This window comes from Aulonocara sp. 'chitande type north' Nkhata Bay, linkage group LG9 (genome assembly GCF_057382095.1).
Source record: "Aulonocara sp. 'chitande type north' Nkhata Bay isolate Kocher_YH1m ecotype deep benthic linkage group LG9, A_spYH_male_GT1.1, whole genome shotgun sequence".
Classification (NCBI taxonomy): Eukaryota; Metazoa; Chordata; class Actinopteri; order Cichliformes; family Cichlidae; genus Aulonocara; species Aulonocara sp. 'chitande type north' Nkhata Bay.
The window spans coordinates 23,533,302-23,548,302 of record NC_141352.1 but is presented as its reverse complement, the minus strand read 5'-3'; the positions used below and the strand labels follow the sequence as shown (position 1 = coordinate 23,548,302).

Below are 15,001 nucleotides of genomic sequence, written 5' to 3'. Positions count from 1 at the left end.
CCAACCTGCTCTGCCGATTTTACATTTTCATACGCAGCTATAGATTTATAGAATGCACACACACACACACACACACACACACACACACACACACACACACGCACAGATATTCACAGAGAATCTAAATATTCGAGGTAGATATTGTAAAGGGATTCACCTTGGCCAGTAGAATCACTCCCTCTTGTGTTACTGGGTCTGTTTTAATGATAAAAGTGCTTTCTTCCAGTTCACCCTCCAGACTGTAGGTCATTTTGGCATTGATGCCAGTGTCTCCATCCTCTGCCATGATTCTGCCTACTGTGGTGCCGATGGCTGCGTTTTCGGGGACAGCAAAGGTGTAAAGGTCTGAAGAAACAAGAATATTTTCTATGAATCATTTTGATGCCATTGGGCTCAGAAGATGAACCTTGGAACAGGATATTAAAAGGAATACAAAATTTAGTTGATACCAAACTGGTACTTGTGCTGTCTGCAATGACACTTTGAAAAGTTGCTAAATTTGGAGCAAAAAACAACAAATGAAAAAGTTTCTCCACCCGAACACAGTATACAGAACTTGACAGTAACTTGTTAATAGCTAGTCAAGAGAGGCTGCTTGTCTATAAAGTGATAAGAAGGAAGAACATTGTGGTGGAGGGTCAATTTGTGTGAGTCAAAGATAAGTTGTGGCAACACATAATCCCAGCCTAACTGTAATAAGAAGATGAGAAAATGTGATTGTGTCTTTGAGCAACTCCATTTGGATGGCTGCCACAACTGGGTGGAACTCGACACTCGACAGGAAACCAGCTGCTTGTGAAGAAAAAAAAACTGTGCCGATAATAATTTGCAATTACGTGACAAAACACAGGACATGGTTCAAAGCAAAGTGTGGCCATACAATATTTAAAAGGCCTTTTGACTGAACATAAAATCCATGGGACACATTCAATGAATGTGAATGTGACATTAATAGTTAAAGGTATCATTCTTGCTGTCTCAGTCCTACAGAATTGATTTCTTCCCACGGCATTCATTTAGTGGGGTTTATCACTGGGAAAGCTAGGTTTGCTTCCAAAGGTCATGACAAATGTCCTCTCGTGTGTGAATGATTAAATTCATCCAGTGTATGGAACATGTACACAAGCGCAAAATGAGCAAAACATCCCAATCGCCTTTGCTGTCTCCTTCACTCTCTCTCATTCGTCTCTCAAGCCTGCCATCTTTTAATTTTGGCTCCTGGCTGAATAACAGACAGCTGAATGCAGCACAAACCACCCACCCGAGCCGGAGAAGTGTGATCAAATAAATAGCTCATAGGTATAATATTAAACATGTCCTCACAGACTGCAGTGCTTTGTACTCTTTCATTGATTCCCTCACTGTGTATGGCCCAATGTTTGCATCACTGTGAGTCATATCTGTGACTCACGCTGCTGGAATGTGGGTCCATTGTCATTGACATCAGTCAAGCTGACCGTAACTGTAGTGGAAGAGGAATAACCGCCGCTGAGACCCAGCATATCCTTCACCTGCACCACCACCTGGTACTGCTCTCTGGCTTCACGGTCCATATTTTGCCAAGATGTTACAATAATCCCTGCAGGTAGATAAGACAGGGAGAGAGGAGGAGGGGGCCAAGAGGAGTCTTTGGTTCATTAAGACAGCATTAAATATATCTGTGGGTGATTTTTTTTGCTTTGTTTTGTTTTTTTTACAATCAACTGTAAGTAAACAAACTTTGCCTGAAGTTGCACTTGAGCGCGCTGTGCAAAATGTGCAGTAAAACTGCATCACAATAAATGTCCAGTCTTCAAATTTAATCAGCACAAAAAGGAATATTAAGAGGGCTTTCAGATGACTTAATGCTTCCTCTGTCTGGGCAAACTGGAAGATGAGGGCAACAGTAAACAGTAAACAATTTAAATCAAACAAATTAGATTGACCCGACAAATTTATAGGCCATTTGTGGATTTGAATTTATCTCAATATCATGTTCACTGAATCTTGTGTTGAAATGACGTAAACATTTTCATATTCTCCATTTTTACTATGAAAAGATCAAACATGCTCTGTGAAGTTGGATGGAGTTAAACAAAAATATATATATATATACATATATATATATATCAAGTCAAGTATTTATTTATTGTCATTGTCAAAGAACAATGAAATTGCGTTTGGGGCTTCCGTACAACCCGTAAAGAAAAAAAAAAAAAAAAATACCCCTTAAAACCCAAGTGTAAATATTTAACCCAGTGTGACTTCAGTGCAATGAGACAATCCTTAGCAACAACATGAGAACAATATTCAATTGAACTAACAATTTGCTTTCTAAAAAGTCATATTTGGACTTTTGCATAGTGCAGTAATTTGCATTAAAATATTTTATTCCATGCCGGTGATGCCCTCCCCCAACTTATTACAGTTAAGGTCAATAACATGTGTGGGAAGTGCTGTAACTGACCTCGGATTTACACAAGAAAATAGCGAGGATGCATGTGGGCATTAGTAAAATCCATTGTCTGTCACAGGATGAACTTGTCTAGCTGGCCTCAAAAGTAGCTAAATCTGTCAATAGCTCTTTTAGGCTCCAGTCATTCTAGGGAAAAAGTGGTTGTATATGATGAAAATTAGTGCGACTGTGAATGTGACGTATGATCTTCTTGCCTTTTAAATGGTTGCTTCGAAGACAGAGACCAGCTCTAAGACCACTTAGAGTTAACTGCCATCTTCAAACTGGTGTTAGCAAGTCAAGATGGTGATAAAACATGCCGAAATGGCACTGAGACAGAATCCGTCTGCTATCAGTTTTTGACTGAATCAAGTCTGTGAATCAAGTCTGAATCATGTAAGTGCCAACTTGATGCAAGTTGGCACTTACATGCAGTCTGTTTGAGAAAATACCCCGATTAACTGTGATAAATCTCAAATCTGTTGCTATCTATATCAGACGGGAAGTGCTGTACCAAAGTCAGGGGAGGACGTGCCACAAGGAGACTGCATAGAATCCACACATCTACACATCAGGCACATTCTCTCAAATCTAAAAGGGTCAGTTTTTTAATTTATACATTTCTAAACAAATGGAGGCAGCTAGTTGATTTTAATAATTACCCACATTCTCCCAAGAACAGCACAAATTTGTGGTTCAAAGCTAAGGGAGAAGGTAATAGCTGCATTTTCTAAGACAAAGAACTAAGTAAAAAGCAAGAGGACCACTTTGACCCATCTCTCCTTGCTAATTAGTCGCTGAGTCCAATAACTATTTTGACAACTATCACATATATAAAACACGCTTGTCAGAGTTAAATTTAGCTTAGTTTACAGTAAATAGGCTACTACAAACTAAAGTAACTCACGCTTGTGTGTTTTATTATTTGATGGAGCAGATGAGTTCTGCTCATCGGGGGAGACTGATTGCAACCTGCTGGCAGTCTATCAGTGTTTATAAATTGGATGGTGATTTATTGCAAACCATTGACAATCTCTTTGAGAGTATTTAGAGTTGTTCTTGATCTGAGTTGGACTAAGAGAGCTCGCCTCCCACCAGGCGCCTGTTGCAACCATTGCCTTGTGAACGAAAGTGGTTACTGCAACTACTAGCAATTGGTCCCAGACGGCAAAACAAATGCAGCACAATTACTGCCAATCATCAGTTTCCTGGTTGCACAGTTTGCTGTCCAATTTTACTCGACTGTGACTGAAGCCTTAGAGATACATTTACCAAGTAAGTTTATGTAATCTTATAATTAAAAAGAAATGTTAAACTTGCCAAAAGTGAAGATCGGACATTTTCCTGATTAAACACAATGGCTAGTTTAAACTAAAACACTTTATATCTGTCAGCATCATGTACCGGTCTTTGGCTCCACAGAGAAGTAAGGTTCCCCCTGCAGGATGGAGTAGATGAGCTTGGCGTTGTTTCCAAACATGGGATCATCAGCATCTGTGGCTGTCACCTGTGCCACTGTGGTCCCTGTGGGGGGGGGGGGATCAGATCACACAAGCTCAGGCAGCAGTTCCAGTCGATGGGGAAATAAAGTGATTATAGTATAGTCCCGCAGGGTCTGTCTGACTGGCTCCAGGGGGGAGTAGTGGAAATGGAAGAGGGTGGATAGTTGAGGTAGGGTTAGAGGAGGGATGTTGACTAAGGCAAAAGGGTTGATAAGGTGGGGGCGGCAAAGCAGCCTTGGCCTTTCACCACTCAGTAAGGCGGTGCAGGTGTGCGTGACAGCCTCTCCAGCCCTATTGTGACATCTCACTCTCCACGTGCCGCTTGTTTTCTCTCCTTCGTTCTCATTCACCTTTATCTGTCCATCTTTCACACTTACTCGCATTTTCTCCATTGACCATATCCTTGTCCTTGCTTTGCTTTTTACAGTATATTTTGCTCCCTCAGCCATCTTCCCTATCTAGTTCTTTCTTCCCACAGAGCACTCTGTCTTTCACACAGTCAGGGATTTACCGCAGCATTTCTTATTTTACAATGCCCTCACTCCAACCTCTCACTTTCTCTTTCTGAGTCAAATGCATTATGATTTATTACGAGCTAGATATTATGCTGCTAAAGCAGATTACATATAAATTGAAATGGTAATGTCTGTGGTATGAAAGGGCAGTGGTTATAATAACATTATTTAAGAAATTTATCCATAAAGGCATTGGAGCTATCATACAGAATCCAATATTTTTAACTTCCTGAATAGGGACAGTTGACAGACATTCATATAACCTTTTGTTCATTGTCTTCAGTCAATATTTCATTTAAGAAAATTTATTTCAGTAGCATGTCAGTTTTTATCAATACGACAGAAAAAAGTTTATTTGCAAATAAATTACTCCTTTTTGTGACTTATATTTTAAATACAAAAGATGGATCCTTACAGATCTAGGCATCATGTCCTATTAATACCAGAAATTGTACAAAATAATTTGGAGGGAGCAGTGAAGAAGAGTGATTGACATAAAAGGTAAAAATGCTTTGAGCTGTCAGTAAGAGCAAGACCTGTATAGTATAAGTATGAAATAATTATTTCCCCATTTTAAGAAAGAAATTTAGAAAATTTCTACTATAATACTGATTATTAATCTAAACTCAAGTGAAAAATGCTAATGACTTCTTGCTCTTGTTGATATTCTTAAAAGGAAGGCTGATTAGTGGGTTAAAGATTTACAACTCATTGTGACAGAACAGCCTCCTAAGTATTTCTCTCCTAAGTTCAACAGGCAGCGATTGCAATAACGTGGCTCTGTAAGTATTAAGAGTCCTTAATACTTACGGAAAGGTTTTGAACTACAGCCCATTCATTCTTGACTGTTTCTAGGAAGTGCCATCTAGCAAAGTGGAAGCTTAGAAATTCTCTTATAAGAGTCAATAAAAAGTACATGTATGTTGAATATTGCTATTACCGCTAATATTACTAATACTTATTTACACATTAAGTAGTAAAAGCTGAGATTTAGATTTAGAGACTCTCTACTGCTGATGGTAATTTTGGTCCTAAACTATTGAATTTAAAAAAAGGCTAGACCTGGACAAAGACGTGTTTAAATTGTAATGCCAACATGCCAGTACGAGCATGCTAATGCCACAAGATTAGCTTGCTAACACTAGATCAGAATGTGAAAAGTGTTCTAACAAGCACACCATTAACAAAGCATAACCAAGGCTGTTAGAAATGACCTTTTAAAATGTAGTTAGTGTCTGTGTTTTCAACATTTCATAAAGGGACTTTTTCACTTTTTTTCACACATACCAATTGGACACATCTCAGGAATGCTGGACACATATGGCTCATTCTGGAACTGGGGGACATTGTCATTAATGTCCTGCACTGTGATGATGAACTCTGACTGGGGCTCCTCTGGTTCGTTGGACCATCTATTGATGGCCTGGGCTTGGAGCACATAGAACGCCTTTTCCTCACGGTCAAGCTTCTTCAGTGTCCGGATTTCCCCAGTATACTCGTTTATTTCAAACACATCTCCAGCACCTTCCCCTGATAATATGTACTTGATGGAAGACTCACCTTGATCAGAATCAGATTTGAGCTACAAAAAGAAAAGGAAGGTATATTAATGTTTTTTGTTTTGTTTTTTTTAAATTTTGCATATTTTCTCGAGGTAACTAGAAAGCATGCATTTTCAAAGGGAAGTACCATATCAAGGACATGGCAGACATTCAATGTGAAGCCGTACCTGGCCAATAACACGAGGAGTAGGATCTTCCTCGGGGACAAACAGCTGTTTCCAGATCCAGCCTCTCTTCAGGCGACGGTGCAAATGAGTGGACCCCTGAGCCAATTGTTGGGCTTCCAGACCCTGAGTACCTCTCATATCACTCAGCACCCCACCAGGAATCATAAAAAACACCATCGCCACAGCCAAAACACTCGGCATGCTCATTTTTACAGTCCATCCGTACATTTCCTCTGCACTTCACGTGGATAGTGGACAGAGGATAGTAGTTTCACTGGTCCATGTTACAAATTCTTCATTCACCAGCACCATAATTCATGATCCTGGCAGTGCTGCATCCCATCTTGTTATGATGTGGTTTGTATGCATGACCATGTCTCTAAAATAAAAGTTAACAATTTAATTAATGTCTGCACTAAGAACTTCTCAGTGGGGCACAGAGACTGAAAAACTGTCAGTGGTAAAATATTATCTTTATGATTTAAAAGGTACATTTTAAAAATTGGAATATTAAAAGAGAACTAATCAAAATATATTTACTTTTGACCCTGAAAATATTTGCATACTCTAGTTAATAAAAAGGCCAGTCTTTTGTCAGCGGTATGTAAATATGATTGAGAGGATCTCTATTTGATTAATAAATGATAATCTAATCTATAGCATTAACTAAGCCATAACTGATGATTAGTAAATTAGACGATTGGATTCTAAACATGCACAAAAACAACTTGAAGGTACTTGGATATAGAATTTGTGCTATATTAAAAGTAGTGGCTAAATTCTGTGTCCTATTGTCCTATTTGGGGGCTTTCACATACCAGTTTCTTTTTTCTTTAAATAATTTTTTTACTTTCACGAAAAACTGCAATTAAAAATTAATTTGTCAGGTTTTTGTTAGGCTGCATAACCAAGAGTTAATTAGGTTACATTTAGGAAAAGATTGAAGTTTAGAGATAAATATATACACCATCGATATGTCGTAACCAGAAACCCTTCTGAAAATCTATGCCAAAACTTGCCTTAACCCAGTGTGAAACTTCCTATAAATATAACTCATCATGTCAACACAGTCTCCATGTCAACTGTGATTGACTGTGATCAGCCTCCTTGTTTCCTCCTATGCTATTTTCTCTTCTGTCACTATTACGCAAATTGATAAAAAGAGGATGTATCAACTTGAAGAGAGAGAAATTGTAGATCAGTGGAGGCACCTCACACAGAACTTTAAATAATGGCAACCGCAGCAGGCTACATTGTAGGTTCTACATAAATTTGATGTAAAATTACAAAGCATACAGTACCCTGGATATTTAGATGGCTATCTGGAAGGGGTCCTTTACAAGCATCCAAACGTAATTATTTGGGAGACACAGCTGTAGCTATTGCCTACATCCACCGCATCATGTATAAATACCAAAGAACATCTTGTGTTTGATTTTGAGATGCCAGAGTTTTGCCAAGCAGCAATATTTGATGCCCCAGGCATGAGAAGAGGTTGCATATAAAAATGCAAACATAACCAAATCACTTGTTGACACTTGTTAACAAGCTCATCTTGAAGATTAACTATTAACAATGTTGAAATATTTAAAAGTGCTGTTAAAATACAGTTCTGCATTTAGGAAGTTGATTCTTATAAAAAATATTGTCAACTTCTGTTCTGTTTGATATCTATGAGTGCACAACAACAAAGCAGATATCTAACAATTCTGAGATAGAAAATCAAAGGATTTTCATAATCCTGCAGTCCTGCAAAAGCATCTGAAAACAGTCCTTTGTTTTGAATCCAGACAAGGGCCTGTATTGTGTTATAGTGATGGTGGTGCTGAAAGGGGCTAGGGCGGGGGTGGGGCAGAACATCATTCCTTAAGCATGACACTGCACTCTGCAGCTGACTAATGAAGACTTCTAATTAGATCAATGTCTGCCCAGACATGGAAAACAGAGACACACATGCCTCTGACAAACTATGAGTCAAATCGATGCACCAATTATAATGTGGACCAAGATCAGGGTCAAGAGTGTAAGGACAATGAAAGTCAGGCAAGACAGCAAATTAGTTAGGACCACACAGATACATTATCTTGCACTGACAGCATTGCTCAAGTTAGAAGACTTTAATTTGGACAAATTCATCAATCCTCTTTATAGGAATTAAATGTGCTGTTGTTTTTCTTTTCCACTAGAGACAATAAATATCTATCTTTTATGCTGCACAGGGAAACCACTATAGTTGATAATAGTCTATCAACAATTTCCCCAGTTTTATTTTCTGCCTTATTATTTTAGATGTATTAAAGACTCGAAATTCTTTCACTTCACTTTTCATTTTTGACTTCTGTCCTACATGGTGAAGCAACACAAATTATTTATCTTCTCATTAAACCTTAACCTAACTTTATACTGCTCTCCGGTCAAGCAGCAAACCATACATCAGCACTCAGTGGGATCAGTTCTCATTAAGGGATAGAATTCACAATAGCCATAATTCTAAACTCTCTTAATAGGATTTTTTGACACTGCAATATAACCACATAACATATACAGTCCCACTATGTGAATGCTTTAATACAGACTGCTGCACAGGAGCAGTGCATGGTTTGTTAGCATCGCTGGTTCCCGTGGAAATATGCACTATACCCCAGGAAGTTGTTGTAGCAGTTAGAGTAGCTCCAGTATTAATGCTTTAACAGCTCATAGTGTTCATGTTTAATCTTGTAAAAGTAAATTGGCTGTCAAGACCTATTTGTAATGAGCTGGTAAAATCAATTACTGATGCCTTTTATTTCTTAAATTCAATTTCGATACAGAACGTGAAAAAGAGTATGTGTTTATGCTTATGTATGTCCTTACAGGCCGTATTCATATCTCCGAGCATCGTGGAGTGACATTCCAATTAGTGGCCAGTGAATCGTGAGCCGTTATGGTCTTTCATAGGGCTGCCAAGCATGCGCCCAAACTGAACGCCTTGTGCCAAAACTAGAGAAGAGCCCTCAATGATGTTTGTCTGAGCAACTATTCAGCTGCCAACATGCCAAGGAGTCTGCCTCAAAATCTTCCCGAGGATATCAGTGTGGCCAAAATAGTGCACAGGTCAACAGATGTTTTTTTAATGCCAATTTAACAAGATGGGCCTTTCTACAAATAACTGATGAAATTCTGGGAAAATAATATGGCCAAAAAATAGCTCGAGGCCTGTAAATAGCAAGCATTAAGGAGCAAGTGAAACATACAGTGGGGCAAAAAAGTATTTAGTCAGCCACCGATTGTGCAAGTTCCCCCACTTAAAATGATGACAGACGTCAGTAATTTGCACCAGAGGTACACTTCAACTGTGAGAGACAGAATGTGAAAAAAAAATCCATGAATCCACATGGTAGGATTTGTAAAGAATTTATTCGTAAATCAGGGTGGAAAATAAGTATTTGGTCAATAACAAAAATACAACTCAATACTTTGTAACATAACCTTTGTTGGCAATAACAGAGGTCAAACGTTTACTATAGGTCTTTACCAGGTTTGCACACACAGTAGCTGGTATTTTGGCCCATTCCTCCATGCAGATCTTCTCGAGAGCAGTGATGTTTTGGGGCTGTCGCCGAGCAACACGGACTTTCAACTCCCGCCACAGATTTTCTATGGGGTTGAGGTCTGGAGACTGGCTAGGCCACTCCAGGACTTTCAAATGCTTCTTACGGAGCCACTCCTTTGTTGCCCGGGCGGTGTGTTTTGGATCATTGTCATGTTGGAAGACCCAGCCTCGTTTCATCTTCAAAGTTCTCACTGATGGAAGGAGGTTTTGGCTCAAAATCTCACGATACATGGCCCCATTCATTCTGTCCTTAACACGGATCAGTCGTCCTGTCCCCTTGGCAGAAAAACAGCCCCATAGCATGATGTTTCCACCCCCATGCTTCACAGTAGGTATGGTGTTCTTGGGATGCAACTCAGTATTCTTCTTCCTCCAAACACGACGAGTTGAGTTTATACCAAAAAGTTCTACTTTGGTTTCATCTGACCACATGACATTCTCCCAATCCTCTGCTGTATCATCCATGTGCTCTCTGGCAAACTTCAGACAGGCCTGGACATGCACTGGCTTCAGCAGCGGAACACGTCTGGCACTGCGGGATTTGATTCCCTGCCGTTGTAGTGTGTTACTGATGGTGACCTTTGTTACTTTGGTCCCAGCTCTCTGCAGGTCATTCACCAGGTCCCCCCGTGTGGTTCTGGGATCTTTGCTCACCGTTCTCATGATCATTTTGACCCCACGGGATGAGATCTTGCGTGGAGCCCCAGATCGAGGGAGATTATCAGTGGTCTTGTATGTCTTCCATTTTCTGATGATTGCTCCCATAGTTGATTTTTTCACACCAAGCTGCTTGCCTATTGTAGATTCACTCTTCCCAGTCTGGTGCAGGTCTACAATACTTTTCCTGGTGTCCTTCGAAAGCTCTTTGATCTTGGCCATGGCGGAGTTTGGAGTCTGACTGTTTGAGGCTGTGGACAGGTGTCTTTTATACAGATGATGAGTTCAAACAGGTGCCATTCATACAGGTAACGAGTGGGGGACAGAAAAGCTTCTTACAGAAGACGTTACAGGTCTGTGAGAGCCAGAGGTTTTCCTTGTTTGAGGTGACCAAATACTTATTTTCCACCCTAATTTACGAATAAATTCTTTACAAATCCTACCATGTGAATTCATGGATTTTTTTTTCACATTCTGTCTCTCACAGTTGAAGTGTACCTCTGGTGCAAATTACTGACCTCTGTCATCATTTTAAGTGGAGGAACTTGCACAATCGGTGGCTGACTAAATACTTTTTTGCCCCACTGTATGTCCATGGGTGACAACTATCTTAATAGTACTTGATAATAACGGTGAACCTGCCAAAGTCTACATAAAAGACTTTTAGATTATGATTTGATTATGATTTCATAGTTATTAATTTTTACAGGTATGCATATGGTCTGAAAAAAGCAGTGAAACAAGAAAACAGAAAGAAAGATCACTGGACTCCACGGTTCCTTTCAGAAGAAATTCTCATTCTGCATGACATGCTGTACATGCAGAGTGCCCTGTGGTTGACAGCCATTCATTACCTCTAATAGGCCTTCTTCCCATTTCTAGCAGACCTCCTGTAGCCTGTATGTACAGAACGCTACTCTACCACATGACAGAATGACAATGAGCTGCAGTCTCACAATGTTAAGCACTAGATGCGCTGAGACCGTCACATCATTTTCCTATATGGTGATGTGTTCTAGCTAATAAAATGACGCTCTTTTGTAGGAATGGTTCCGGGATGCTATTAAATTGTGTCTAATGTGCCAACACAAATGTTGCAACACAGCAATAAAGAAAAAGCAGCTTTCACTTGACATTGTGGATGACATGTCAGTATCAATATACAATGCTCATTCTAACTGCTAAATAATACTAGCTTCATGAGATAATTAATTATTGTGGTTTTCAAGCATAAACCGTCAATCATCTTCTTACGTGGTGCCGTGTATGATAACTGAGAAAAGGAAGCACTGAAATACACTTTGAATACAACTGTTTGAAATCTTTAAGAAAAAACATCTGTTAAGCCTCACTTCTTTAAGATCAAGCTTCTAAGACAAAATGTCCTTAATTGGTCATTTGGGAGCCTACCATGGGACTTGGTTGTTTACTGTTCAGCTCCATAAAACAGTAACACTGACATGTAGCACTTGTTTTCTAATCGGGGTGTCAAACAAGTCCAGAGAATGAACTAGAACAACCAGGGAATGTCAAGCCATCATGTACTTGTTAGTAAGTAATTTGTTTGATTTTATTATGTGCACAAGTGGAAATCATTGCTGCTTAGCAAAATGTCACGAATTTCCATTGACGGTAATCAGCAACAGCACTACATCCTGTTATTTCTCTCCTTTCTTTTCCATCAACAGTAATTAAGTGATACTACTAGAGTTATTGCAAAATAAAATAAAAGGAATCAGTGAATTTCTATTTCATTATAATAAAAAGTTTGATACAAAAGTATTACATCAAGCTTGAAGATATCAGATATTTTTTAAGAAAATATTTTGAGTGAAAATAACTTAAACGGCAGACTCATATGGAATAAATAAGTCAGTATGCTTTTGAATTAATCACTTTTGACATTAAAAATTAATGCAAACATTGAGGAATATATTTACAAGTTGATACATGAATTGATACGACTTGCTTTGTGTTTATTTACTTTTATATTATTTAATTTACTGTGCCATTTTCATGTTATTTTCATGTTATGAATCAGTTTATCCATTTTTAATTTATTATTGTGTTTTTGGATTTCTTACACATGCCCCTGTGCACTGGTACATTGACCATCCTGCTGTATTTTCTCTAATGCATATTAAACTGCTCTCTCTAATGATTTATCCCTACTGCTGATCGGCTATAGAAGGCTTAACTGCCCACATGTAAAGCCAGAAAAGGAACATGGTCGTCTGTTCTTCCTGTCTGCCTCCCTCACATCCATCAGATGTTATTCTTCAGGTGCTTTTTGCAATTTTATTCATTAATTATTAGATTTCCTTTAGACAACAATTTTTACTATAACTATTAACATTACTCTTGATAGATAAATTAGAACAATATTAGTAACTCCTGACTCTTAGAAATTAGAGCTGGGAGTTACCAACAGTTTTGTTTTCAGTTATTAATTTTGGATTAGATTAGTTTATTTATTAGTTATAATTACTATTATTAGTTTAGGGAAGAATCTTGAATCTAATAACTCAATTGTGGGGTTGTTGGAAAGTTTTCTTCTCTTGTTTTTTATCAGGAGTCTCATCTACTTAATTTGTATTTGTTCTTTATGAGTATTTATGTTCACTTTATAAAAAATGTCTTGATTTGCAGCACTGTTGTTGCATTTCATAGGTTAGATTCAGGGAGCAGAATGTATTTGGGGGTGCATCCAGGATCTGGACCTGGCTGCCTCTCACACCAAAAATAAAAACCATAACCCAAGAATAGCTTTTATTTGTGTACTATTGAAACTGATCAGCAAAATTCCATTATGAAGACAGCGTTCTGTCGTCATAATGGAATTTTCTTGATCAGTTGTTCTGTTATACAAGAGGCAGATGTCTGATTTCATAACACACTTTGAATGACAAGCCCTCTTTGCATCATGCAGCACAAAAACATAAAGAAATGTGGTGGGGGTGCATACAGAACGTTAAACTAATACAGGAAAAATTCAGTTTAAAATAATTAAATTAACAGATGAAATGGAAAATTTTGGAATGGAAAACTGGAAAATAAGTTTATAGCGATCAAATGCTAAAAAAAAATAATAAAAAAAATAGCATTTTATATAAGTTTATAAAGTGTATTTTTATTCTAACTTTAATTTCTGGGCATTTGAAGGCATATATTTATATAAAATGTCATATATATGGAGTCATTTATTTCATTCTGTACTGGTTTGTAATTTTAGCAATCATGGTCCTCCATAGCCTACAACTAATCATCAGTTTAGTGTACTGAGTGGCCCAGCATTTAGTCCTTGTTTATTCACACATGTCCATTCACATAAACAGCTAACATAACATAAACTTTATTTTCTCTTGGTTGTTTAATTGTATCGTGAGAATGTTTTTGGTATATTCAGGTATTTGTATATCTGCGTTTATTGTCCTTAAATAAGTGACCCAAAACACTGAACACACATCATTATAGGTAATAATAATCTATTTAATTGTTACTTTTTCATTAACTCAATATTTGAAAATGTAGAATATACACAGGAGTCAATTGCTCAATAGAATAAAAAAGTATATTTCATAGGAAGCTATTTTTCCATCAAAAGCCATCTATAAAGAGCAAAAACTTTACAGATGTCTTGCTGTGACTAATACACAGAACCCACGGGCTCATTTAGAATTCATGGAGTGAAGCTGTGCCCTGCTTTTATGTTTCAAGCTAAGTTATTCTTTGTGTTCTTTTTTCTTATTCTAGAGAATATATAAACTTGCATCGAATTATCTTCTTACAAAAGATAATCACTTTAGCAACCAAGACCACACCTACCTGTTTGTGTAATTCTTCTGTCACCCAAGCCACTTGTCACCAGCTGCCATCAAGAAAGATCATTGCTGAGTGTAAGAAAACACAATCTGCTTAACTAAATACCCTGGTACTGGAAAGCAATTCAGTCACCACAATAGCAGAAGCAAATGCTCATAGTCCTCACAATGCGTAATCCCCTCCACTGACGACCTCCCCTTATCTTCTTCTTCTTTGCCCCTTTTCTGCTCTTCTCAAACTTCCTGAAGAAGAACAAACACAGGGTCTATTGTTAGGGACTCACATCTGAACACTGCAGAACACTCGGGGCCTTCATCACCATGCAAATAGTCACAGCCCAGACTTGCAAAAGGATTTCTATCTTTTTTTCTCCCTATTTCTGTGAACAATCCTGCGCTTATTAGAGTTGAGCTAGAACATTGACAGGACAGTAATTCATCCACTGTAAGGTCACTATTTTTGCAAGCGATAGGACGCCAGCAGTCTGTTTTTTGACATTCAAGATGAGGGAGCATGCTGTTCCCGCATGCTATGGTCACATTTTAAATATGTTTAAAAAATGATTTTACAAGCGTTTTCCAAAGAAAATCATTTTAGATTGTACTCCACATTCTCTGAGTTCTTAAAGGGTTAATTAGGGGTATATGCTGGAAAATAAAGGATAAAGGATCATCTGCTTTTCAGATGATCAGAAATGACACTTACAAGAGAGTTTTTGTTTTTGTATGTACAAATGTCCTTTTATTTTAT

The 15,001-nt window shown here is 38.1% G+C and overlaps 1 protein-coding gene across 1 annotated transcript in view; it reads right to left on the bottom strand.

Annotated features, from left to right (window-relative positions):
- The window catches only part of cdh19 (cadherin 19, type 2), a 32,585-nt gene extending 18,089 nt beyond the window's left edge, over positions 1-14,496 (bottom strand). The window contains exons 1-7 of the mRNA XM_086306607.1: positions 14,418-14,496; positions 14,255-14,319; positions 6,181-6,559; positions 5,739-6,033; positions 3,839-3,958; positions 1,412-1,579; positions 158-345 (exon numbers count right to left, since the gene is read on the bottom strand). Coding sequence (XP_086162733.1) covers positions 158-345; positions 1,412-1,579; positions 3,839-3,958; positions 5,739-6,033; positions 6,181-6,408 — 999 coding nt within the window. The 5' untranslated portion in view covers positions 6,409-6,559; positions 14,255-14,319; positions 14,418-14,496. The remainder of the gene's footprint in view (positions 1-157; positions 346-1,411; positions 1,580-3,838; positions 3,959-5,738; positions 6,034-6,180; positions 6,560-14,254; positions 14,320-14,417) is intronic.
- Positions 14,497-15,001: the final 505 nt, after the last annotated feature.